Source organism: Prionailurus viverrinus, chromosome D4 (assembly GCF_022837055.1).
Source record: "Prionailurus viverrinus isolate Anna chromosome D4, UM_Priviv_1.0, whole genome shotgun sequence".
NCBI lineage: Eukaryota > Metazoa > Chordata > Mammalia > Carnivora > Felidae > Prionailurus > Prionailurus viverrinus.
In genome coordinates this window covers 58,775,826-58,802,621 of record NC_062573.1, presented here as the reverse complement: position 1 = coordinate 58,802,621, position 26,796 = coordinate 58,775,826, and the positions used below count along the sequence as shown (strand labels likewise).

At 41.1% G+C, this 26,796-nt stretch overlaps 1 protein-coding gene across 10 annotated transcripts in view; it reads right to left on the bottom strand.

Annotated features, from left to right (window-relative positions):
- FANCC (FA complementation group C) overlaps nt 1–26,796 on the bottom strand; it is a 260,904-nt gene that overhangs the window by 32,971 nt on the left and 201,137 nt on the right. For all 10 annotated transcript variants that reach the window (XM_047830487.1, XM_047830488.1, XM_047830493.1 and 7 more), the window contains 3 exons: nt 13,355–13,511; nt 2,440–2,492; nt 1,069–1,168 (listed from right to left, as the gene is read on the bottom strand). In XM_047830487.1, the coding sequence (XP_047686443.1) occupies nt 1,069–1,168; nt 2,440–2,492; nt 13,355–13,511 (310 nt within the window). The remainder of the gene's footprint in view (nt 1–1,068; nt 1,169–2,439; nt 2,493–13,354; nt 13,512–26,796) is intronic.

The window sequence follows — 26,796 nt, the reverse complement described above, 5'->3', positions numbered from 1 at the left end:
ATGCCTCAAAATAGGTGTGAGGGCCAACAAGTGCTTTTCAGCAGAGCTCTCCTCCCAAATTCTAGGCTGGTTATTGAAATGCGGTTTGCTACAGTCTAGTTAACCTCTCTAGGGAAAAAGGATGAGAGAAAATCATAAATATTTATGATTGTCTTAAAAAGCAGAACATCTGCTAAAACCTGAGAGATTTCTTTGGTGTAGGGATGTGTGGGATTGCAGCAGGGCCAAGCATCGCACAGCACTGCTCTCCTATGTGAGGCTGTAGAAAGCCACCAGGAGGGGACCATGGCCCACCTCCTGGGGAGCTGCAGTGGACCCCACACACAGTAAAGGTCAGTTAAAATATCCCAAAGCGAAAGCTCTGGTAGAAATGCTTCCTGTTTCACAAGGTCCCTCTAGTTGGTCACTGGCCCTTGGCAGCAGCTGCCTGGTGTCTGCTGAGGGGGCCCTGCAGTACAAGCCTTCCTGCAGCCCCCCATGCGTGGCTTCTTACTGACTGTGACCACCTCACACCTCTTGGTCATTGTCATTCCTAGCTGCTTCTCTATAATCATTCAAATCTCTCCTCGTCATTCTCACTGGCTCCTTTCTCTCCTGGAACCCAGTTCACATTTGGGTTCCTCCCAGGCAGGGAAACTCTGATGATTAAGAATGTCCAGCACTGCTCTGTACTCTGTGGCATTTCCTTCTTAGCACATACTACATACACTACTGCTGGCCTGACAAGGGCAGAGTCCCACTCAGCAGAGAGCATACAACACAGGGCCTGGAAAATGTGTCCTCCAGGGTGGCACATGCTGGCACGCCAGTTTTCTTACACAACAGTAGATAAATGCTTCCGGGTACCAGGGCACAGGGCAGACAAGAACTATCTGGATTCATTTTCAATTAAAATGGTTTTACCTTTGCTGGGGCATTCATTTGGAAGCTTTCTTCATAAGCAAAACAGTCTATCAAAATCACTAAAAATTAAGTGCTCCTTTCTGGTGATTAGCCAGATACTCTTAACAGCCTTCCCCCCCCCACCCCCGCTTGGGGGGAATGACTAATATGTGCAATATAACAAACCTGCTTGTTTTGTTTTTCCAGAGCTTCCACAAAGCACCATGTAAACACTTGAATAGCGGCTAGTACTTCTGGGGCTCCATCGGTTTCCAGGAGTGCATACCTGAGCAATGCAAAGCCAGATTACACACGTTTAATGATTAATCTGGCAAACATGTGACTCTGAACTGTAAAAGGGAAGAGTGGAAACATTTTTTGTGTGTGCCATAAGCTTCAGCAGTATCCTAGCTCATTAGATTTCGGTCCTTGTGCGTCACTCCTTTCCGAAATACTTTCTTTAAGGTAGCAATCTGCAAAGCTTCCTTGCTTGGTTTTTAAATTATGAAGCACTGCATATCCCCTCCATATAGGCCTGAGTGCTCTCTAGAAGTATTTGTACACTGTATGTCCAGGCATGCAAAATCAACAGACCGTTTTCTTTTTCAAGTGGAGAAAGAGCTCCAAGGGGGTAAACTGTCAGGGTCAAATCTACTCAGTAAACGGTGGAAGAATCTGTGTGTACCTGGATTGGTTTCTGCGCATTTTCACACAACTAACTTTATATTGAAACAAAAGAAATCAACTCAAACCTTCCCCGCTTTAAACTAAAAACCGCATTGTGACTTATTCCTATGCTCATTTAGCTTGAAGCTGGTATGTTTCAAGACCAACTTAAGGGCTGCTGTAAAAATTCCTTTCCCCAGGGTTACTGTCTGCCCTGGAGGCTCTACTGGTGAATGCCAAGGGGGACGGGTGGGGGAGGGTGAGTACCAGGGCTGCACCAGTACCCACAAAAGAGGACAGAAACCCTCTCTGGGTAACAAGCTCCCACTAACTGCCAGCCATGGTATCCACTGCCTCGTATCCACTGGGCTCTCACCTCTCACCATCTATAAATCCAACATACTTCCCAAGAAGTACTCACATTTGCAAAATTAATGTGTCAGAGGATAACACGCATAGTTGATTTTGCCTTTCAGAAGAGCTCTCTTAAGAATTGCCTTACTTATTTTTCTTGTTTTTTCTTAGCTTTAAAATCTTTTAAAAAGATTGGTCAGCCCTCATGTGGTGAAGGGAGTACACTGCTACACTTTATTTTGAGCTGAGAAAAATCCTACATGAATATTTAATGATTTAATATCGAATTCAATTCTGCCTTTCTACCATCATTAGAATTTTAAATGGTTAAAAAAAAGAAAGTTATCTTAATTGTTAGGCATTGGCTTTTAAATATACACTGGCATTTGGGTTTTACCAAATAGCTTGGATAGGTAAGACAGAATCAGAAACTAACTTCCCCATGGTATAGCCAGAGACTACCACAAATTCTTTTATTCATATTTGGAAACTGAGCATTTCTAGGCCAATTATTAGCAGAAATAGCACCCCATTTACCTGAACATTTCATCAACAATTCTGAATATGGCAGGGTAGCAGGCTGCTTCAGGCTGTAAAAGAGACCAAAAGTAAAATATCAGAAGCATTTCACTGATAACATAATGACTGGTTATTATCGGGGAGATGAGTTGTCTAGAACTGCTGGTGTCTAGAAAATGGGCATATTTCTTTGGGTTAGAAAAAAAAATCCAAGTGCATGGAGCAAATGGGTTCTCTTGAGGCAAAGAGATCATGGACAAGCTTTATTTCCTCGTTATACTCCTGTATGTTCCACATTTTCCACAATAAGCCCATACGATCCAAAAAAAAGAGTCAATAAGTATCATGGGAAAGTAAGTATCATGGTCAATAAGTATCATGGGAAATTTAAAAATGCCTTTCACCAGCATGTTGTAGTGAAGGCAGAGCTTGTGTGCGTTGCCAGTTTTACACAAAGTGCCCATGGACCTGACCACCTCCCATGGCCTAGAAGTGCCTCAAGGTCAGGTCTGGGCCTGCTATCTTTTCATTCCTCCTTACTGAGCAGTGACAACATAGTAATTGACGATTATTAGTAAGGAAAGCGGGGACTACCACCATCTGGAACTATATATGAATTTAGTGGGGTGCCTGGGTGGCTCAGTCAGTTGAGCGTCTAACTTCAGTTCAGGACACGATCTCACAGTCCATGGGTTCGAGCCATGCGTTGGGCTCTGTGCTGACAGCTCAGAGCCTGGAGCCTGCTTCACATTCTGTGTCTCCCTCTCTCTCTGCCCCTGCCCTGCTCACATTCTGTCTCTCAAAAATAAATTAAAAAAAAAAATTAAAAAGAAAAGAATTTAGCAGCTTCTATTATTTACAATGGAAAAGGGTTTAACGAACACAAAATATAGATACCATCATCTTGAACAAGGGAAGTGATCTAATTTATTCTATGAATATTTTTGTGATGGTTCTGATGGTTCAAGCCTGCAGAAGTTGACCCACCATAGCTTAGGTAGGGCTTTAATGGGCCTGACTCAGGTTCCCTGTCTTTTCAGCCAGAGCTCAAAGCATGAGAGTTAGCCAGATGAAAAATGCCATTTGTGAAACAAACACATATTTTACAGTAGCATCCAAATGTGAGTGGATTAAGGAATTTGAGTCATACCACACTTGATATGACCAGCTTTGGCAAACATTTTTTCAAAGCCCCCTCAACAAAAAAAGAAGAAAGGATATGCTTTGCCTCTCAAGTTTTCCGGACCACTCTGAAGAAAGAATGGAACCTATCTCCACAGATTTTCTTTTCTACTCTCTGGTTTGAGCTGGGCATTTTGAGTTGTAACATTGAACGTGTGCCATCTAGTGTTCATACACCGTCACTACAGCCTGCCACAGAAGGCTCCAGGCAAGAGCACCACCACTTATTAAAATGATGGGATAACTTCTTTTAATTATTGGAAGAGAGAGATTTGTGATTTGTAAGTTACAAATCTCTACTCTCTAGGTAGAGTAACCCATGCTCCCTCATCCTTCACTGATGTGAATTTTTATCTAAAAGAGACCAACTAAAAATTCTCATAGGTAAAATCATTATGCACTCAAGAAATAATCTGGCAGGGCCACAGTTCAACAGAAGAGATGCAAGTTATTTCTTGGCTTTGATCTCAGGCAAGTCTGTTAATCTCCTGGAGTCTCAGACCCACTGTAAATAATAACAGTTATGAACAGGTCACTGGATAAATGCCCAGAAAATACCATAAAAGTTTCTACATATTCATAATGGAAAAATCAAACAAGAAGGGAAAAGCACACTGTATGTCTTTTTTTTTAAATGTTTATTTATTTTTGAGAGAGAGAGAGAGAGAGAGAGCGAGTGGGGGAGGTGCAGAGAGAGAGGGAGACACAGAATCTGAAGCAGGCTCCATGTTCTGAGCTCTCAGCACAGAGCCTGATGTGGGGCTCAAACTCACAAACCATGAGATCATGACCTGGGCTGAAGTCGGATGCTTAACCAACTGAACCACCCAGGCACCCCAGCACACTGTATGTCTTAAAGTGATTCATCAAATTCGCCAAAAATTTTTCAAACTTTCGTAGATGGACAATATGCCTCTTAAGTGTTTAAGACCAAATACTGTCAAATGCCCACAGGCAGACAGATACACAGAGCCTGAAAATGCACTGATAGAAAACCAAAACTAGAAATGGTAAACAGAACCATTCCTTTTGAGAATGGTCTAACGAATCTAGAGCCACTCTATACATTTGATGCTAGTAGAAAATCATTCAACACTGATCACAGATTTCTAAATGGCAAAGGAGAGGATGATCCACTGTGTAGAACAGGGCTACTATGAAACTCAAGGGGGAGAAGAAAGGACGCTGTAACTCAATTCATTAAAAGAGAATTCGAGTTTGGACATACTTCTATTTTATGCAGTGTTTTCTATCAAAACCACTCAATCCAATGTTTTAAATATCTCCAGAATGTGTGGAGCTGCCTGCTCTCTCCATGCCAATGGACTCTCTTAGAGTTCCTTCTGTCTAAATATTTCAGATTTTCGGTTGCTCTCAACCTGCTTCTACAACCCATTTCAGCTTTTACAACAGATAAGATGCCAGGAGGCAGGGAAGCCTTGCTGAAACAGCAGTGGCAGAGATTTTGATTTAAAAAGCAGTCTTCCTTGCTGTTCCAGAGCCGTGAACAGCTCTTTCTCATCCTCAGCCCTTACGGATGGTTTTTAAAACAAGACTCTTTACACTTCCCGAGCACATAATTTCAGGGTCAGTGAGTCCCCTCATGAAGCCTGGAGTGCTCACAGGCCAGGCATGTGTCCCAGTGACATCAAATCACAAAAGCAAACTTAAGCTGCTTTTCCTATCAAGAGAATCCTCCAAATAGAATTAAAGTCTTAATTTATGCTTCTTTGGAAGCCATAAATTTCCCTTCTGAATCTTTACAGCATCCTTGTGAGGGACGAGGCGAACATTTAACCCCTCTGTGTCCTGGCTTATTTGTGGAAGGGGACCCTACAGTAAACACACCACAGGCCACTCTGCAACCCAGCTCGAACCCTAGCTCTGAAGCCCTACAATCCAGGGGATTATCTTTCCTGTAAAAATGAGGGCAAGAAAAACTTTCTTGGGTTCCATCTGTTTATCTGTTTTTCTCCATCCTACCAAAATCTGTTCCTTCTCAAGCTCTGCTTGCTCTTCTCCAACTGGCCTAATGATTTCCATGTTCAGATTATTTCAAATCTAGGGAAACTATGTCACCAAGAGGCCATCAATAACACGTGTTTTGCCCTTCTCTCTTCCCCTCACACCACCCCAATCCTTTCAGTGAATGTCAGAGGACTAACAAAGGATGATGATGGAGGGCTCCAGACTCTGACTTCCTCTTCCTACGGACCAGATTGTCCTGTTGGGTGTGTATCCCCTTCCGATCTCCCACAGCGATTCCAAAATGCCCTGTGTATCTCCTCTCTGCCTAGGACAGCCCATTCCCATCCCTCAACAAAACAAGGGACGACAAAGTCCACACAGAAGAAATGTGTGGCGGCGGTGTGCTCTAGTCCTGTGTCGTGGGGGGAAGGTGAGGGAGAGGCCAACTGTCCTTGACGTCCAATCTGTTACTTCCATCCCAATTTATCGAGGATTATTACAAGCCACTTGTCACTTAAGAGAGGCCTGAGAACATGGAAGAACATAACTCTCATGGAAGAAATCTTTCCTCTTTTCTATCATTTTCTGATTCCTTGTGTGTTTAAGATAGAGTATGGGGAGGAGGGGAAAAAGAGAATATAAACCAAAAAGGGATATTATAATATGATTTGAGAGGTGAGAGGTAAAATGAGGTACAGGAAGCCTGGAACAGATTCTCTTTCATGGTCTATTTTTTTTTTTTTAATTTTTTTTTTCAACGTTTATTTATTTTGGGGACAGAGAGAGACAGAGCATGAACAGGGGAGGGGCAGAGAGAGAGGGAGACACAGAATTGGAAACAGGCTCCAGGCTCTGAGCCATCAGCCCAGAGCCCGATGCGGGGCTCAAACTCACGGACCGTGAGATCATGACCTGGCTGAAGTCGGTCGCTTAACCGACTGCGCCACCCAGGCGCCCCTTTCATGGTCTATTTTAATATAGTTAACTATTTTTAGTTAGGAATGATCATTCTTTTAAAAAGAAGTGGCTGATTAGAAGCTCCCCCTTGAGCTGACCCAGCAGCCTCCAAACCCTGACAGGTGGGAACCCTTGTGTTAATATATGTATATAATTAATTTAATATAATATTTTAAGATATATAATATATAATATATTATATATAATATATTATATATAATATATTATATAATAATATAGTAACATATTATATATAATTATATTATTATATATAATATATTATATATTATATATTATAATATAATATTATATATTATTATAATAATATATAATATAATATATTGTCTTGTAATATAATTAAAGGGTGACTGTATTTATCAAAAAATAACTTTGCTCTTTTAAAAAGGGGATTCTTCATAAGATACATTTCAATAGTAAGCTCCTTTATTGAGTTGAAAAACAATTTGGTTTTTAAAATATCTACTTATATAAAATCTTCGTATCTATTGTGTAAAATAAGGCACCTTTATAAATATGTATGTTTTATGATGCCATTTTCTTCTTTTCTACTTCCAAAATGCTAAAAAGAAGACTGTAAATATCCCTTTTACATTTCAGGACCCATTTTGTTTCAAAACACTCAAGTTTCTTTCAATAAATTTGAGCTTGGAAAATTTTTCTTTCTTTTAAATCTTTACCAGATGTTGTTTATACTACAAGCAATTTTTTTCCATATTCCATAATGTAATTATTGTTTAGTTAGTGATAAATGTATCATTTCTGGGCTTAAAGAAAAACTTAAGTTTTTAAAATTTTAAATTTACCCATGCTCTCCAAGGGCGTTAAGACAAAGGGATGCCAGCTCTGGATGTTGAACAAGATCCCTAAAACCTTAAGTTCTTTCTAGCCTCGCCCAGTGGACTCTATATAGTTAGCTTGTGCAGCTTGAGCAGGAAGATGGTCCCTCAACCTGAGAGCTGCTTCTTGGCTCAGTGACTAAGTGGCACTAAAACCCAGGTCGAACACTGTGCTTTTTTTTGTTTTTTCTCTCCCTTCATTTGACTGGTCCATTGCAAAGTCCTGAACCCCCCAACAGTAAAGCAGCACTTGCAATCTGGGCCTCCTTTGCAGAGACAATGCTGGGGCGGGGGGTGGGGGGGGGTGGGAGCGGGGTCTGGTGCCCCCCAGAGGTCAATGATGGGAAGTGCAACTACTGTACGAGATGCAGATTCTTTACCTTTCTGTTACAAGCATAAGCCACCACACTTTCAATTCGATCACTGCTAAATTCATGCGCCACATTAAAGCACTCAAAAAAGAAATGCTTAAAAAACTTCTAATGAAAAATATGGAAAAGAAAACCCTAGAACATTGGTAAGAAGTTATTCAAGTACAGAAAACTGACATCATCTGGGATCTGGAGTTAATTCTTTAGTATAATCTTTTATTAATGGGGAACTGTGCTTGGAATTTTGTGTAAAGGAAGTTTTTCTTTTTGAAGTAGCTACAACTGCTCTTTGGAGGACGAAGACAAGAACATATTCTATCTCACATCAGGGAGGTTAACAAGGACACTGAGATACCTTCATGTTTTTTATTCTTAAGTTGTTATTAGATTACGAATTAATTTCCCCCCCGGCTTTATTGAGGCATACTTGACAAGATAAAGAATTTTAACTGAGCTGTGAAGACTTTTGGGTAGGAGAGAATATGAGGAGTATTTTCAGATTTAAAATCCGAATAAACAAAAACAAAATGAACCCAGTCTCCCTTCCCCCTCTCCTCCCTTCTTTCATGGGCAAATCTATCTGTGAAGATGAGGGACCAGCTCCTCTGGACCCAGCTGGGGGGGCAGGCAGCATGTGGGGTCAGCCAACAGAGGAGTAGAATGAAAGGGCATGGGAACGAGGGTACATCCCGGCCCTGGCATGCAGCAGGGCAGCCAAGCACAGCACCACTGTGCCACCCAGCCAGCACTTTTCATTCAAATGTGGAATATAAACAATAGCTTTCTGGGCTCCACAGACAGAATTGTAGCTAGAAAACATAACATCCTTCTGATTTGGGTCAGCCTTGGGAAACCAGTGTCAAAAAAAACCCCTGTATAATTAGCAAGTAGTTTTCACTGCTTTTAGTGACATTAGTTTTTAAGGTAGGTCTGAAGCTATAGATTATGGTCTTGAAGTGTGTATTCTGTCAAGGAAAACACAAGACCATCTGCTTTGAAAGGTGTCAGTATGCACAGTAAATGACAAACTGAGGTTAATACTGCAATTTATTTAGGAGCCACCACATGCAGCAGGTGGCCATGAACTTGGGGCCAGCCTAGCCCATGGAAGCCAAAGGGTGAGTCTCAAAAGTAAGCAGGTTTTGAAAACTTGTTTTTGTTTTGGAAGTCAAAAAGATATATATGCATTTAGAATTCAGGTAATATTAGGTTGGTGCCTGTCTTAATGGAAAATAGCAGGCTTTCCAATATACAAACTTAATGCAATCCCTATCAAAATACCAATAGCATTTTTCACAGTACTAGAACAAACAATTCTAAAATGTGTATAGATCCACAAAAGATCCTGAATAGTCAAAGCAATCCTGAAAAAGCAAAGCAAAGCAAAGCTAGAGGTATCACAATTCTGGACTTCACATTATATTACAAAGCTGTAGTGATCAAAACAGTATGGTACTGGCACAAAAATAGACACATAGGTCAATGGAAAGAACAGAAAATTCAGAAATAAACCCACAATTATATGGTCAATTAATCTTTGACAAAGAAGTAAAGAATAAAACCAATGGGAAAAAGATGGTCTCTTCTATAAATGGTGTTGGGAAAACTGGACAGCTACATGCAGAAGAATGAAACTGGACCGCTTTCTTACACCACACACAAAAATAAATTCAAAATGGATTAAATAATTAAATCTGAAACCTGAAAACATAAAAATTCTAGGAGAGAGTACAGCCAGTAACTTCTTTGACATTGACTACAGCAACTTCTAGACATGCAACTTCTTTCTAGATGTCTCCTGAGGCAAGGGAAATAAAAGCAAAAATAAACTACTTGGACTACATCAAAATAAAAGGCTTTTGAACAGCAAAGGAAACAATCAACAAAACTAAAAGGCAGCCTATGGAATGGGAGAAGATATTTGCAAATGACATAACTGATAAAGAGTTAGTACCCAATTTATAAAGAACATATAAAAGTCAATACTCCAAAATGAATAATCCAATTAAAAAATGGGCTGACGACATGAACTGACATTTCTCTAAAGAAATACAGATGGCCAACAGACACATGAAAAGGTACTCATCAGAGAAAAACAAATCAAACACCTCACACCTGTCAGAATGGCTAAACTCAGCAACATAAGAAACAACAGGTGTTGGTAAGAATGTAGAGAAAAAGGAAGCCTTGGGCATTGTTGGGGGGTATGCAAACTGGTACAGCCACTATGGAAAACAGTATAGAGATTCCTCAAAAAGTTAAAAATAGAACTACCTTATGATCCAGCAATCACACTACTGGGTATTTACCCAAAGAATACAAGAACACCAATTAAAAAAAAAATATATATATATATGTATATACATATATACACACAATTACACACACACACACACACACACACACATATATATACACACAATGGAATATTATTCAGCCATAAAAAAGAATGAAATCTTGCCATTTGCAATGGCATGGATGGAGATAGAATAATGCTTAATGTATAATGTCAGAGAAAGACAAATAACATATAATTGCACTTATATGTGGATTTCAGAAACCAAACAAGCAAAGAGGGAAAAAAATGAGAGAATGAGAAAAAAATTAAAAAACAGACTCTTAATTCTAGAGAACTGATGATTACCAGAGGGGAGGTGGGTGGGGGATGAGTTAAAGAGGTGATGGGGATTAAGGAGTATACTTGTGATGAGCACAGGGTGATATATGGAAGTGTTGAATCATTATATTGTACACCTGAAACTAATATTAATACTGTCTGTAAACTACCTGGAATTAAAATTAAGGAGCACCTGGGTGGCTCAGTTGGTTAAGCCTCCAGCTTTGGCACAGGTCATGATCTCGCAGTTCGTGGGTTTGAGCTCCACATCGGGCTCTGGGCTGACAGCTCTGGGCCTGGAGCCTGCTTTGGATTCTGTGTCTCCCCCTCTCTCTGCCCCTCCCTCACTTGCGCTCTGTCTCTCTCTCTCTTGGAAATAAACAAACATTAAAAAAAATTTTAATAACTTAAAATAATAAAAAATGAACTACCAAAAAAAAAAAAAAAAGGGGAAAAGAAAATACCAAGCTTTCAAGTCACCGAGAGGCCAAAGAACATTTGGGGAGATCATTTCCCTTTGTACAACCTGTACCACACTTTTATCTTTTGTTTTTGCAACATCTTGTAACTATAGAATTTCCAGGGCTATTTCTGGACAGTCCCAAAAGATGGAAACATAATTAACAGTGCTCCATATAAAATACAAGTTACGTAGACCATCACACTTTAATTACTCTCAGAATCCAACCCTAATGTAATAGGCATCAAGTTTCTTCTGGAGGCAAACACAGCAGGACCCTGCTAGCAGAGTCTAGGAGATCTCTCTGATACTTCTGCATGGCCTTGTCACTGCACGGAGATACATGCTGTGATAAACGAATGAGATGATGCAATTAGGAAGCAGGTTCTTCAGGTTACCCTTCTAATCACTCAGTCACGTCATAGCCATCTTCCAGCCTGCCTGGTTTTCTAGCACTGCAGCCCCAGGATGCCTGAGGAGAACAGCCCACGCCAACCAGGGACTTGCAACTCTGCACTGTAATTACCTCCTTGAACGATAAGGCATAGAGAGGTCACATCCTGCCAATGCCACAATAAATTAAACCAAATAGCACCCTCTGGAATCCTCCTCTGACCATAATGGAAGCTCTGAAATCTACACACATGATCCTGATAAATACTTTTGTAGATCAACGGCCTTCGAAGCTGTCTGCCTAGGGGAGATCAAACTATAAAAGTTGGAGACTTGAAGGCTATGTAAGGGCACTGTTCCGTGGGGGTGCCTGCTTCCTGGCTCTCAAGCCCGAGGGCCCAGGTAAAAAGGACATGGGGGAGGTTCAGAGAAGAACCACAGGACCAATGAAGGGCCGCAGAATCAAACCAACTCAGAATGTCGATAGAACTGGAATTTATCTACAGGGAGAGGATCTAAAGACAATTTAATAAGGACCCTGACAGCAAGGAAATAACTCAGGTACTATATTTTGCCACGGAAAAAGGACTAGAGAAAATTAAATTATACCATCACATTTACGTTAAAAATAGAAATAGAGATTTACCTGATAATAAAAGTAATGTTTGAAATGGGCTATATAAACAAACACCTTTGTTCATTTTGAATTTTACTATAATTATTATTATGTAAGGTGCATTCTTATTTCTCACCTAGTAAGGTACTATGCAACTCTTTTGAATGGTGAGGTCAAGCAGTCATTTTCCTAAAAACAAAAACCTCTCTGCTGCTCTCTCAGTCTTCTGTCCCTATCTTCCTCCCTTCCTTACTTTTTTTTTCCTGTCAAACATTGCAAACTTCAAATCAGCTGGGTTCAGTTTGTGCCACTTAACTTACAGGTCTATGGCCAACGGTGACTATAGCACCATCCACAGTCACCTGGGAGGCCCCAGAACGTGAAGGCAGAAAGAAGCCTATGGAGTAAGAGAGAAAGCTTGGACAGTTACATATGAGAGCTGGGGGGTACCTACAAGGAACAATGGACATAGGAAGAAGGCAACTGTTTCAATTAGGATTCCCTAACACAGCCTCCAATTTGAAAGAGAAAGAAAACAGGACGTTCCAACTGAATTATAAAAAATAGAAGGTGTCTGGGAGGTGGGCATTGTGGAAACTGAGCCAGCCTCAGAGCTTCCCCCTTCCAAAGTCTCAGCTCAAGTGGGGAGGTGAATACACTCTCCTGCCAGTTTCCTTGCCCCCAACTGAAGATCTGACTTCCCCATCTCTGAACTAATTTTCTCCGTCTGTACAGCAGGAAGAAAATCTCTGCACCCTATCTTCCCCAGGTTATGACAGCTAATGAGAAAGCATGTTAGAAACCACAGGGGTTCTGGTAAAACAGAGGCACAGGGAGCAAGGCACCTCCCTTAGTTTTTCACTGTTTTTTTCAGGCAGCATTGGTCTTTATTCCTGCTCTTACAAAAATGCACATGAATTCCACAGAGTTGCCTCCTACAAAAGGAAAACAGCCCCACCCCTCAGGTTCTGGGGGCTGCCTGTGAACCCTGCCACCTAACACTGGATTAGGCAATGAGGCCATTCCATTTGGCCCACTGAGCCCCCAAATTCCCAGGCCCAAGTACAAGGGAGGATAGGCGAGCCACATCGGGGGAGGAGGGTTCAAGGCTGGAAGGCTTATACCAAAAGAAAACTTACAGAATTCTTCCTTGTTTTTGTTGCTTTAATATTTCCTCTAGGGTTTTGTTTTATTCCTCCTCTCATTCATAAGATCTTCATTTTTTAAAACTAACTTTTCATATGGAAATAAGAAATATTGTTTGAAAACAGTGTGCTCTAATATCAATTCTTGTGAATATGCAATAGAAGGTGCATCAGTCAAGTAAATCTAGAAGCCCCCATTTTCAATACACGCTCCAAGTATGCAGAAAAGCCCGGCCACTGGTATTTCTACAACAAAATGCAGATACATTAAAATTCTCTGTTTACATTTCCCCTTGCTTTGAGAAAAAGAGATGATACCCAGCATCCTCTTTAAGGAGTTTTCTCCTAATCAAAGCCCAGCACGTACCAGCAATGAATCTTTCAAAAAGCATTCGATCCTTCTCAGGAAATTTCTCTCACTGGAGATTAGCTTTTCAAAAAGATGCAGTGTTGCTTTTTCAAGGCTGGGAAGGTGCCGAAGCCAGAGGCAGATGACAGCTGATGTGGGGAGAGAAATCTTCTTCCTTTCAGCAAAAAACAAACAAAATTTTAAACAGAAAAGGGTTACTGAGAAAACAAGACTGAGAGAGATCAAAATGCAGTCACGAATCCAGCTTGTGAATCTTTTCATCATGGTCAGCAGCAGTTAATATTTATAGTATCCATGAAATTCACCAAGTGTCCATTTGCAAAATAATGTGAATTTGCTTCCAATTCAACTCAAGAAATCAGAGAAATGCTCAAAGGAAAAAAAAATGCTTTCAAAAAGGATAAACAAATATCAGTGAAGGAAGAAAGTGATAAAAAATAAGATGGAAAAAGGCCTTGAGGTATACATCCCTAATTTAAAAAAAAGTTATGTTTGGAAGACATTTGTTGGGATGAGCACTGGGTGTTATACGTAGGGGATGAATCACTGGATTCTACTCCTGAAATCATTATTGCACTATATGCCAATGAACTTAGATGTAAATTAAAAAAAAATTATGTTTTAAAGTACATCATAAAGATTTAATATGTGTAATCAGACCTGGGTTTGAGTCCCAGAGCTACCACCGACTAACTGGATGGCTTTTGAGAAAATTATTTAACCTCCAAACCTCAGCTTACTCATCTGTAAAATGGGCCTATCTCCCTCATAGTGTTCTCAGAGGTATCAAATGCAGTAATTATACATGTACAAAGATTAGCACAATGCTTGACATCTAGTAAACGTTCAGTAACTGTATTTGCAAATCTGTTGCTTGAAAGTTAAAAAAAATTTTTTTCCTTTAGTAACAATTTCATATATGGTGGTTATGACCTGGTAGATCCAGAGTTGATCCCTACCATGGTACTCTGGGCCCCAAACATTTTGTGGAGCTGTGTTTCCATAGAAGAAGGTATGTGGAGGTTCCTCCTGTGTCAGGTCGGTGAATCAGGGGTTCTACCTCCTGGGAGGTAGAGTGAGGAGACACCTGTCTAACTCTGAGCCACTGGTGGCCGTCCCCACCCCTGTGAACAGTGGGCCTGTTCTGGCCTGGTGAGACTTCTCTTTCTTCTTTCAGCCCTACTTTCCCAAGGAAGGCCTCCTGCCTCTTCACCTGCAGCACCACAGACAGCAGAGTGCTTTCCAGGTTCTGCCAAAGATGTTTACTGCCTTTAGTAAGAAAAACAAAAGCTGAGGGCACAAAGCCTCCCTATTACCCAAAAACTCCTTCAGGGCTTTCCCTTCACCATGGCTTCTGGGCCATTTCTCTGCAGGAGCTGGCGTGAAGCCCAGGGAATGGGTGCAGGAGCAGGAAATGAATAGGCGGAGTCACGGTGCAATTTCTCGTGATTTCTCTTTTTTCTTCTCCCTCAGCATAACTCCTGCAGACCTCTGTCCTGGATTAACTCTGGGGCAAGGCTAGACAAAGCTGATGAGTTGGAATGAGTCTCACAGAAGCAAACAGAGGGCAGGATAAAGGCCCCCCTCTGACTCTCTGATCTCACATTCTCACCCTGAGCTTCAACTCTTCTGGGAAGTCCTGCTGGACCCCTTTCCCCCATCTCCCCACGCCTGGCAAAGAACAACTGCCATGGTGCCCCCACCCCTGCATCACCTGGCACATCTGGGGGCCACACCATGGATGCCACCGGTGCTCTAGGCTGCAATTCCCATGCCACCTCCCCTGTTATAATCAATGGCAAGGAGCTGGTGGTCATTCACTCAAGGAAGATGACGGAACACTTCTGTGTGCCAGGTACAGGCCAGAAAACTGGGAACAAAACAGACTAGGTCTGTTTTGGGGCCCGGTGGGAGGTACACATCACATACACACACCAAAACTGAGAAAAAGGCATTAAGGAAAAGGACAGGCTGAGGTAAAACAGAATAAAGTGTCCCAATTTAGATTGGGTGGTCAGGGACCGCCTCTCCAGCTGAGCTGAGATTAGCTAGGTGAAGAGTAGCCAGAAGGGCATTCCAGCTGGGCATTCCAGCTGGGGGAATGGCAGCTGTGATGGTCCCGAGACAGGGAAGAGCAAGGTCAGAAGAAGAGAGAAACCCCAGAGTGCAAAGGTGAGGTGGCCTGTGATGAGGCGGTACCAAAGGAAGGAAGGCTCTGGGATTCTATTCAGTGATTATTCTGGCCTGAAGGACTTTACACAGAGGAGTGCCAGGATGTGAGTTACAGTCAAAGATCACTCCAGCTGCAGCACAGAGAACAGAGTGCGGGACTAGAATGGGTGCAGGGAGCCCATGGGGAGCTGGTAGCTGGCGTGACCCAGGTGGCAGTGGAGAAGTGAAGAGTATCTGGAATGTATTTTAGCAGTAACATCAAGAGGAACTGGCAATGAATTTGATGAGAGGTGGTGAAGGTGAGGTAGGAATCAAAGTTGTCCCAGGTTTCTTGAGCAACGAGCTGGATGGATCTAGCATTACTCCAATGGAAAGAAGGAAAGAGAAGATTTGTGAAGGATTTACTAAGAGCTCAGTTTGGGGTGTACGAATTTACTTGTTTTTTAAATGTTTATTTTTGAGGGAGAGAGAGAGAGAGAGAGAGAGAGAGAGAGAGAGAGAGAGAGAGCATGAGCAGGGGAGGGGCTAAAAGAGAGGGAGACACAGAATCTGAAGCAGGCTCCAGGGTCCAAGCTGTCAGCACAGAACCCGACATGGGGCTTGAACTCACCAACTGGGAGATCATGACCTGACCTAAAGTCAGATGCTTAACTGACTGAGCCACCCAGGTGCCCCATTTTTTTAAATTTATTTTTTAATAGAATTTAGAATATCTGAGGAGCGCTCAAAAAAGAGGGATAAAGTAGGCCCTTGAATATCCAAGTTCAAAGTTCTGGGGAGCTATCTGGGCTGAAGATACATATTAAGGAACCGTCAGCCAGCATGGAGTGACACAAGAGTGGAGAACTCCAAGGGCCCATCGGGGAACTCCATCAGGGAAGAAGAGGGCCCAGGTCTGTGCCCTGAGCAGTGACAACAGGTAGATAAGGAGGAGTTGCAGACGGAGGAGGTAGGACATACACAAGCAGAGAATAATGTCATCCAGGAAGAGAAGGAAGGTCTGGCTCTTATCAGCACTGCTGAGACTGAGGACATGGGAGGGGAGGGAACCACATGCATTGCACTGGACAGGCCCCCTCTGACTTCCCCAAGGTCATGGTTTTGATAGAAGCCAAGAGCAGTCAATGAGAGAGGATGGAAGTACAGCCATTACTGGTGACAGGTATTCAGAGGGACAGCTGTGACAGAAGCAACACCAGGAGGCTGCACAGAGGTGTAGTGTGCGGGACAGCAGAGCTGACTGGTAAGCCAGATGGAGAGGAACAGGAGAGGCTTAAAGACTGGTAGCCACCATTTATTAAGCATTCACCTGAAACCATGCTAAGCATGTTAACTGTAGTTTAATCCTACAAAACAGGTACCATTATTATCTTTATTTTACAGAAAAAGGCTACTGAAGTTGGAGAGAGACCAAGGACTCACAGCTACAATCTGAACCCAGGAGGTCTGATGCTGGAGCTGGTTGTCTACCTAAGGTTATACATGAGCCTCTCCACTCTGCAGACTGAAGAGTGGAGGTGCTGCTTGGAACAGGGGCCCGGGCCCAGGGGAGCAAGCAGATGGACTTCCCATGTAAGCCAGATGCCCAGATGCCTGGACCCTGTGTTCACTCCCTCCAGTATTTAGGGAAGTCTTTTCAAAGTCTAGGCTGTCAGCCAGTTTTAGTCACATTAGTAGACCCTTGGGAGCGGTTTCCATCCAGCTTTCTAAAGTAGAACACTACTGGGCAGGGGCTAAGGGGATCTGTAGCCTCTGTCATGGAGCCAGGAAGCCCCCAAGAGGCAGGAAACTCTGAGGTGCAGAGGGAACATGGCTGCTCAGTGGCTCCTCCCTTCCCAAACAGCAGGGATGTCTTTTGACCTGCATTCACCACATGTTATCTTTTTTCAGGATCCATATGAAATAATTATGTACATCATTAGAGAAGTTTCTCACTTCAGTGACAGTTTTCAGGCAGCACCATTCCTAGGCTCTCAGAGCAGCTGTGTGCATTAAATGTGATTTTTACCATCAGGTCACAGTGGCTGAGTGATGCCTGGCAGCACAAAGGTAGGAGCTGTTGGGAATGAGCAGTAGATAAACATGAACACATGTAACAAGGAAACTAGGGTAAAATGGTAGTTCCGCCAAATATCTGAAATAAAAGATATTGCTTAAAAATTTATATAAGATCTGCAAAATTACACATTCAAGTCAGCAAATACATAATGCTTTTGTTCTATTCTCACAGTTTAAAAAATGTGTATATTAACAATTATCTTTTTTTTTTTTAATGTTTACTTAGTTTTTTTTTTTTTTCAACGTTTATTTATTTTTGGGACAGAGAGAGACAGAGCATGAACGGGGGAGGGGCAGAGAGAGAGGGAGACACAGAATCGGAAACAGGCTCCAGGCTCCGAGCCATCAGCCCAGAGCCCGACGCGGGGCTCGAACTCACGGACCGCGAGATCGTGACCTGGCTGAAGTCGGACACTTAACCGACTGCGCCACCCAGGCGCCCCGCACAACAATTATCTTTTATTGCCTCTGATTCAGACTACACTCGATTATTTGCTGTGAATTATTAAATTTATGGACCCATGCTTAATATTTGAATGAAAACAATCTATTTTGCCCCCAAAACACCAGAAAATAACTTTTTATAATCAATACTGGTTGCAGAAATCACCAAATCAATATGATCTTAATATATTTGCATAACAGAATTTGACTGGACCAACATATTCAGATTATATAAAATGTTCTAAAAGTGCACCAGGTTGGTTTTGAAATAAAAAAGGCAAATTACATTATATGTCAATTATATCTCAATAAAACCAGGGGGGAAAGGCAAATTACCAAAGAAGAAATGCAAAAGGCCAATAAAAATATGGAGATTTCAACCCTGTTAATAGTAAAGAAAGGTAAACTAACATAGCTATCATTTTCATCCTCACACATCAGTAAAGTTTCAAAGAATGACATCCATGCTGAAGTAGGTACAGGGGACATATGTTCTCAGAGGTGAGACAGGGAACGGTTTTGTTCATTTGGTTGTGTCATACCACATAATGAACTGTGAAACAGACATCTTCCTGGCCTTCATAACCATACTTTTGTGACTCTGCCTGGCAGAAATAAAGGCATCACTGGGAGGATATTCACTGCAGCAGTACTATAAAAACAAAATTAAAAACAGTTTGAATGCATCCATTGACAAGCAGCTGAATAAATTAAGGTTCATTCATATCAGGGAATATGTTCCTATTTTATAAAAATGAGCTGGATCTACGGGGCGCCTGGGTGGCGCAGTCGGTTAAGCGTCCGACTTCAGCCAGGTCACGATCTCCCGGTCCAGGAGTTCGAGCCCCGCGTCGGGCTCTGGGCTGATGGCTCAGAGCCTGGAGCCTGTTTCCGATTCTGTGTCTCCCTCTCTCTGCCCCTCCCCCGTTCATGCTCTGTCTCTCTCTGTCCCAAAAATGAATAAACGTTGAAAAAAAAAAAAAAAAAAAAATTAAAAAAAAAAAAAAAAATGAGCTGGATCTATATCCCTTGAAGGTTATCCAAGATATATTGGTTAAAAAACAAGTTCCAGAGTCATGTGTAGGGTGTGATGCTGTCTTTGTTTTTTGTTTATATAACTACTTAAAAAAAGAGAAAAATTGTTTTATACAGATGTCTATGTCTCCAAGAGTATAAGGTATGGTTATCAGAAGTACTAGAGGGTGATAATGAGGGGATAACTAAAGTTTTCTGCATACACATCTGTACTGTATTGTCTGACCAGATAAAATGAATATACATTTCTATGGAAATTTAAAAAGCCAATTATCAGTATCTAGCCTGGATACTGATCAAAATAATGGATTCAAGAAAAACATGATAAGCTAAAAGCTTGGCTCTCTCAGACTTCTAGCTAATCAGGGGAGGTTTTCTGCATTATAGCTATGTTTTAGGAAAATGAGATTGGGTGTTTGGGACTTATGTGTGGTACATTATAATTTTCTCATTTAAAATACGAGGAAGAGGCTCCCAGTCAGTGCTTTCATGTAGAACATCTGAGCCTTAGTAACAACTTCTAACACAAAGCAGGGAAGCCTGACAGGGCACTCTGCTGTGTCCAACATCTTCTGCTGTTAGAGTCTTCTAGATAGATGGCTCCTTGGCATTTAGAAAACTGTACTTTGTCTCTCCAAAATACTGAGACTGTTGTTTGCCCCATCTTTTCCAAAAAGAGGCAGTATAATAAAGAAATTAGTTCAGGTGCTTATTAAATAATTTTGGCTCCAAATGTTTTTTAATAGCTGTAATAAAAATAGAACACGGAATTCAATTCTCTGCAAGAACAGTTCCTAATGAGGGCAGTGCCTGTTGGTAGGGAATGCCAGAGAGGCAAAGGGAAGGAAGAAGCTTCCTCACTCAAGACAAACACAGGCAGTATTCACCTTTCCAAACCAGAAAGAGATCAGGGCCATTTGGGTTGCCAGAGAAGCCCACAAAAATTGGGGTCAGCTTTTCTGGATAACTACTTAATTCCAAGGCACTAGAATGTATTCTTTCCCAAAAGTGTATTTCCATGAAAACTTGATCTAAGAAGCATGCCAAATTTGAGGACTGTGCCATTATCACCACTTACATGTGCAGAGAGATTACTTTTCAAAGCAAACAGCAGCAACACCAAGCAAACACAAACCCAAACACACTGTAATGTCTATTACAAATCAGTATCAGCAGGCTTTTAGTTGAAAAGTCAACTTTTTCAATGACTAATTTTGTTATCCTATTAATGTAAAAAAAAAAAAAAAAGAGGGGCGCCTGGGTGGCGCAGTCGGTTAAGCGTCCGACTTCAGCCAGGTCACGATCTCGCGGTCCGTGAGTTCGAGCCCCGCGTCAGGCTCTGGGCTGATGGCTCAGAGCCTGGAGCCTGTTTCCGATTCTGTGTCTCCCTCTCTCTCTGCCCCTCCCCCGTTCATGCTCTGTCTCTCTCTGTCCCAAAAATAAATAAAAAACGTTGAAAAAAAAAAATTTAAAAAAAAATTTTTAAAAAAGAGGCTCTCAGGGAGTCTCAATAAATAAATAAATAGAAATGGGAGTTTTAGTTACTACTATACTTCTTTGCTACCTTTCTGTCCATGGTATTACACTAGCCTTTCATTTATATACATTCGCCTATATTATTCAACAACACTGAAAGCCTGAGTTTTCTTATCTGAGCTAAAAAAGCACATTCACAGTCGCACCGTGAGGCCAGTTGGTTCGTCAGTCCTGCATCCATTCTTCCTTTGATTTGTTCAATTGAACCATTCATTCTAGTATGTAGGAAAAAACTCTCCATCCAGTCATCAAACTTCTCAATATTTTTGAAGCAATGGATTTAGATTTATCTGAGACGTCAGGTCATGCTGAATTACTTATACTCCACAGACTTATGGAAGGATTTCAGCAGCTCTCCCAGAAAGGTTTTTTGCAACCTGCAGCCTGCAGGGGGCTGTGATAGCAACACCAGGGATAGACTGGAGAAGTTAGGTTTGATTTTTAGGCCAAGAATAAAAAATTTCTTCTAGGTTATCTAAACCACAGAGAGGGACAACCATCTGCTGTTTAAAAGAACACAGGCAGCCCATTTCTGAAAATACATGACTGTATTTGGAAGCCAAGGCCAAAGACACCCGGCCAATGGTAAAACATGAAATTCCACTGGTGTACTGTGGTAGGCAAATAGTTGGAAGTCTAAATGTAGGGCAGGGTGCACTGGTCAAAGAAAGTATGTAGTTTCTAAATGACCACACAGCACATGTGGGGAACTGTTCAAGGGGCGGGGGGGGGGGGGGCGCGGAGAAGAGTTGGGTGTGGGGGTGGTAATCTGCACTGACTGATTGAATCAGCCTCTCCATGTCAACATGTGGCTGGGATGCTCAGTCCATGGGAAAGTGTCCATGGAAAGGCTCCAGCCCTTACGCCACTGCTTGGGGAACTTGCTGAGCTGAAGCCATAGGAATTGGACAAGTTGAAGGCCACCCAGCATTTCTGGACTGTCTGTCCCCTTTGGATTAGCAGACACAATTTTCCAAACCAAATAAATTTTATTAGTTGCTGAGGGAGAACATGCTATCAGAAGTAAAATAAACAGCAAAGGAGTTCAGGCCCACTCATGAAGCCACTGCCCTCAGCTTTCCATCTGAGCACTGTGGGTGGAGCAAAAGTAGCTATTTTCTGAGCACGTCTCTTCCTCACCAGTAATTTCTGAAACAGCTTTGAGAGATTTCACAGGGAATACCTAGGGGCATTCTCCTCCCATTTCCCTTTAATTAAATTCTTGCTGAAAAAGGCTGAAAGTATAGGTTGCTAAGACCCTATAATTTGATGAAATGTATTACTAAATAAATCACAAATAGAGCTGCCATGGTGAAAGACAAAGAGCATTTTACTTAAAAATAAATACTTTGAAAAACTGCTTTGGAAAATGAAAGCTGGTGGGGTAAGCCATTGGAGACTGAAGTATGAAATGGTATGAAGGGCACACACATGTGGAGCACATTTATCACATTATACAAGCTTTTAAACTGATTATTACTCAGTCTTTTACATAAATAACAAAGATAACCGATCAGACTCCTTAAGGAAACTCACTTTTTGGGTACATTTTGACAGAGGTTTAGAGTAGATAGAAAAAAAGACTGCATATTTTAACCATGAGAATTATGTTTTGACTTCTTTTTCAACATCAAATAATTTAACCTTCTATCTCTTTTTCTAAGATATTACCTTAACAAATTCTTGTACTATAACATTTCATCTAAAATGAAATTAAAACTTATATTCTTACATTAATTTTTAAGAGTGATACATGAAAAACAGCATATACTCCACTGGTAACTACTTCCTTTGGGTTAACTGAAAGAATGATGATGGTTTTGAGGTGTTATTTTCCAAATACGATGATATAATAAAAATCAATTTATAGAGCAAAAAAATCCCCCCAAGCCCCAAAACTCAATAAAACCTTGGGAGTAAAAAATGCCTAACACCTATATATGTGGAAAATATTTAAAACACTCTTTTAAGATCAAAAAGTAAATTTGAACAAACCAAAAGACATAAGTGTTCCTGGATAGGTAGACGAAAGCCTTAATGTCAGAAAGATGTCAGTTGTCCCTCAGTTAACCTATATATTTAACATAAGCCTCCCCCAAATAACATTAGCTATCTTTCCTAAAGCTAGGCACACTGGTTTCAAAGTTTATTTAAAAGATAAAACAAGCAAGAATTGTCAGAAAAATCCTGAAAAGTAAGAGAAATGGAGAACTAGCCCTATTTTATATTAGGTATATTAGAAAGGCTCCACCATTAAAACAAAATGGTACTGGTGTGTGAATATACAACAGGTCAAAAAAAAAAAAAGAGGGAGAGAATAGAAAATAACAAAATAGGCCCAAATGCACACAGAAATTGAATGTATGATTAAGGGAGAGAGGAGTTTGCATCTTTTATTACACTGGAGATGGCAGAATGCTCTATAATCTGACGGTGGGGAAAAGTAACCATATTATTTCAACAAATACTTTACAAAACAAAAACAAAGAGAAATTGGGAACCTACAGATTGAAAGAGATTTTTGAACCTATCAGCCAAATTCAGCTTTGACCTCTGATTCCAAAAGAATCAACTGTAAAAAAAAATGGGGGACAATCAAGAGAATTTACTGTCTGACTAAATACATGATGGTGCTAGGGGCGCCTGGTTGGCTCAGCCAGTTAAGCACCCGACTTAATTCAGGTCATGATTTCATGGTTTGTGAGTTGGAGCCCTGAGTCGGACTCTGTGCTGACAGCTCAGAGCCTGGAGCCTGCTTCAGATTCTGTGTCTCCTCTCTCTGTCCCTCCCCCACTCACATTCTCTCTCTCTCTCTCTTTCTGTCTCCCTCCCTCCCTCTCTCAAAAAATGAATAAATGTTAAAGAAAATTTAAAATAAATACATAATGGTGCTATGGAATTAGTATCAATTTTTAAATATAATAATGGTATTGTAGTTATATAGATTTTCATATACGGCATATGGAGACTTCCAGTCTCCTGTTGTGCATGAAAGGACCTTGGAAGTGACCGCTCTGTCTTAACAACAAGTACAAAGCAAAACAGACTGAAAAATCAACAACTCTTCTTGCATCCTTAAGAGAGGGTCAGGACACAGGACAAATCTTGGCCCCCAAGACTGGAAAGACAGACAAGCAAATACAGGAAATTGTGACTTACTGGAGTAGAGATCCACAAGTGGTAACTGCCATGGGAACCAGTGCCCAGGTAGGAAAACCTGAGTTGTAATTAGTGAGTAGTTGGAGGCCCAGTGTGGATAACTCTTGAGAGTTAAAAATTCCAGTGGGATCCAGTTATGGAAGGGTCCCACAAAATTATGAAACTTAGGAGCTTAACCAGGTCCTCAGAGTAAACAGTGGGAGTAATTCCACTTCTACTTTAGGTTTTGAATACAATAGAGCACTCCATTCTTAAATTGTTTTCTTTTAACGTTTATTCATTTTTGAGAGACAGAGCATGAGTGGGGAAGGGGCAGAGAGAGGGAGACACATAATCTGAAGCAGGTTCCAGGCTCTGAGTGTTAGCACAGTGCCCAATGTGGGGCTTGAACCCACGAACTGTGAGATCATGACCTGAGCTGAAGTCGGACGCTCAACTGACTGAGCAACCCGGGCACCCCTAGAGCATTCCGTTCTTAACAAGGCCTGCCTTCAAGGGAAACTAGTTAATCAGAGCCTAACCTCATATGGTATTATCAGAACCTAACAGACCTAGGGGAAGGCAAATAACCAATTCCAGTCAGCTCTGGACATCTAAGTTAGGCGGAGAAAAAAACCTGAGGAATCTCATGAAGTTCACAGTCCAGAGGCATAAGCTCACTAAAAGACTGAGACCTAATTAAAAGACTATAGAACACTTCCCCTCCTCTCATATCTCACCACCAAAATACAAAAGCCTATTCACAGCAGTTGCTGTTACCTAGTACAGCATACCTAGCTATCAAGAAAACAATTACAAGGCATAGCAAAAGGAAAACAACAACAACAACAACAACAACAACAACAACAACACAGTTTAAGAGACAAGGCAATAATTATAACCAGACATGCAGAGATGTTAGAATTATTAGACTGGGAATTAAAAGCAACTATGATTAATATGCTAAGAGCACTAATGTATAGACAGCATGTAAGAACAGATGGGCAATATAAGCAGAGAGAAGGGAATCTTTAAAAAAAAGTAGTATTAGAGATCACTAACAGAAATGAAAACAGTAACAGAGATGAAGAATGCTTTTGGTGGGCTAAATAGTGGACTGGCTGAGGAAAAAATGTCTGAGCTAGAGGATATATCCATGGGAACCTTAAAAACAAAAAAACCCAAAAAAACAAAAAACAACAACAAAAATACCCGAAAAAACAAGAAACAGAGATTGAAAAAAACAGAACAGAATATTCAAGGAATGTGGGACAACTACAAAAAATATATGTGTAATTGATGTACTAGAAGGAAAAGAGGGAGAGAGAAAAACAAAAAAATTTTGAAAAATGACGGAGAAATTTCCCAAATTAATGTCAGATACCAAATCACCATTCCAGGAAGCCCAGAGAATACCAAGTGGGATACATGCCAAAAACTGCTCCTAAGCATATCACTTTAAAACTACAAAAAAAAAAAAAGAAAAAAAAAATCAAAGATAAAACGTCCTGAAAGAAGCCAGAGGGAAAATACATCTTAACTATAGGGAAAACAGATAGGATTATATCCAACTTCTCAGAAACCATGCAAGCAAGAAGAGTAGACTGAAATATTAAAAGGGTTGTGAGAAAAAAAAAATACACAATCTAAAATTCTGTACCCTGTGAAATTATTCTTTAAAAGTGAAGGAGAGGGGCACCTGGGTGGCTCAGTTGGTTGAGTGACCAACTGTTGATTTTGGCTCAGGTCATGATCTTGTGGTTTGTGAGTTCAAACCTCACATCGGGCTCTGTACTGACAGTGTAGAGCCTGCTTGGGATTCATTCTCTCTCTCTCTCTCTGTCTCCCTCTCCCTCTCCGCCCCTCCCCTGCTCCCACCCTCTCCCTCTGTCTCTCTCAAAATAATAAATGAATGAATGAGTGAATGAATGACATGACACAAAAACAGATGCTCAGATCAATGGAACAGAATAGAAAATCCAGAAATGGACCCACAAACATATGGCCAACTAATTTTTGACAAAGCAGAAAGACTATCAATGGAATAAAGACAGTCTCTTCAGCAAGTGGTACTGGGAAAACTGGACAGAGACATGAAGAAGAATGAACCTGGACCACTTTCTTAAACCATACACAAAAATAAACTCAAAATGGATTAAAGACCTCAATGTAAGACAGGAAGCCATCAAAATCCTCGAGGAAAAAACAGGCAAAAAACTCTTTGATCTTGCCCGCAGCAACTTCTTACTCAACACATCTCCGGAGGCAAGGGAACCAAAAGCAAAAATGAACTACTGGGACCTCATCAAAATAAAAAGTTTCGCACAGCGAAGGAAACAATCAGCAAAACTAAAAGGCAACCGACAGAATGGGAGAAGATATTTGCAAACGACGTATCAGATAAAGGGTCAGTATCCAAAATCTACAAAGGATTTATCAAACTCAACACATAATAATCCAGTGAAACAAATAATCCAGTGAAGAAATGGGCAAAAGACATGAACAGCCTCTTCTCCAAAGAAGACATCCAGATGGCCAACAGATACATGAAAAAATGCTCAACATTACATATCATCAGGGAAATACAAATCAAAACCACAATGAGATACCACCTCACACCTGTCAGAATGGCTAACATTAACAACTCAGGCAACAAGAGATCTTGACGAGGATGTGGAGAAAGAGGATCTCTTTTGCACTGCTGGTGGGAATGCAAACTGGTGCAGCCACTCTGGAAAACACTATGGAGGTTCCTCAAAAAGTAAAAATAGAACTACCCTAAGACCCAGCAATTGCACTACTAACTATTTATCCAAGGGATACAGGTATGCTGCTTCGAAGGGACACATGCATCCCAATGTTTATAGCAGCACTATCAACAATAGCCAAAGTGTGGAAAGAGCCCAAATGTCCATCCATGGATGAATGGATAAAGAAGATGTGGTGTGTATATAGTGTGTGTGTGTGTGTGTGTGTATATATATACACACACACACACATACACATACACACACACACACACACACACACACACACACAATGGAGTATTACCCAGA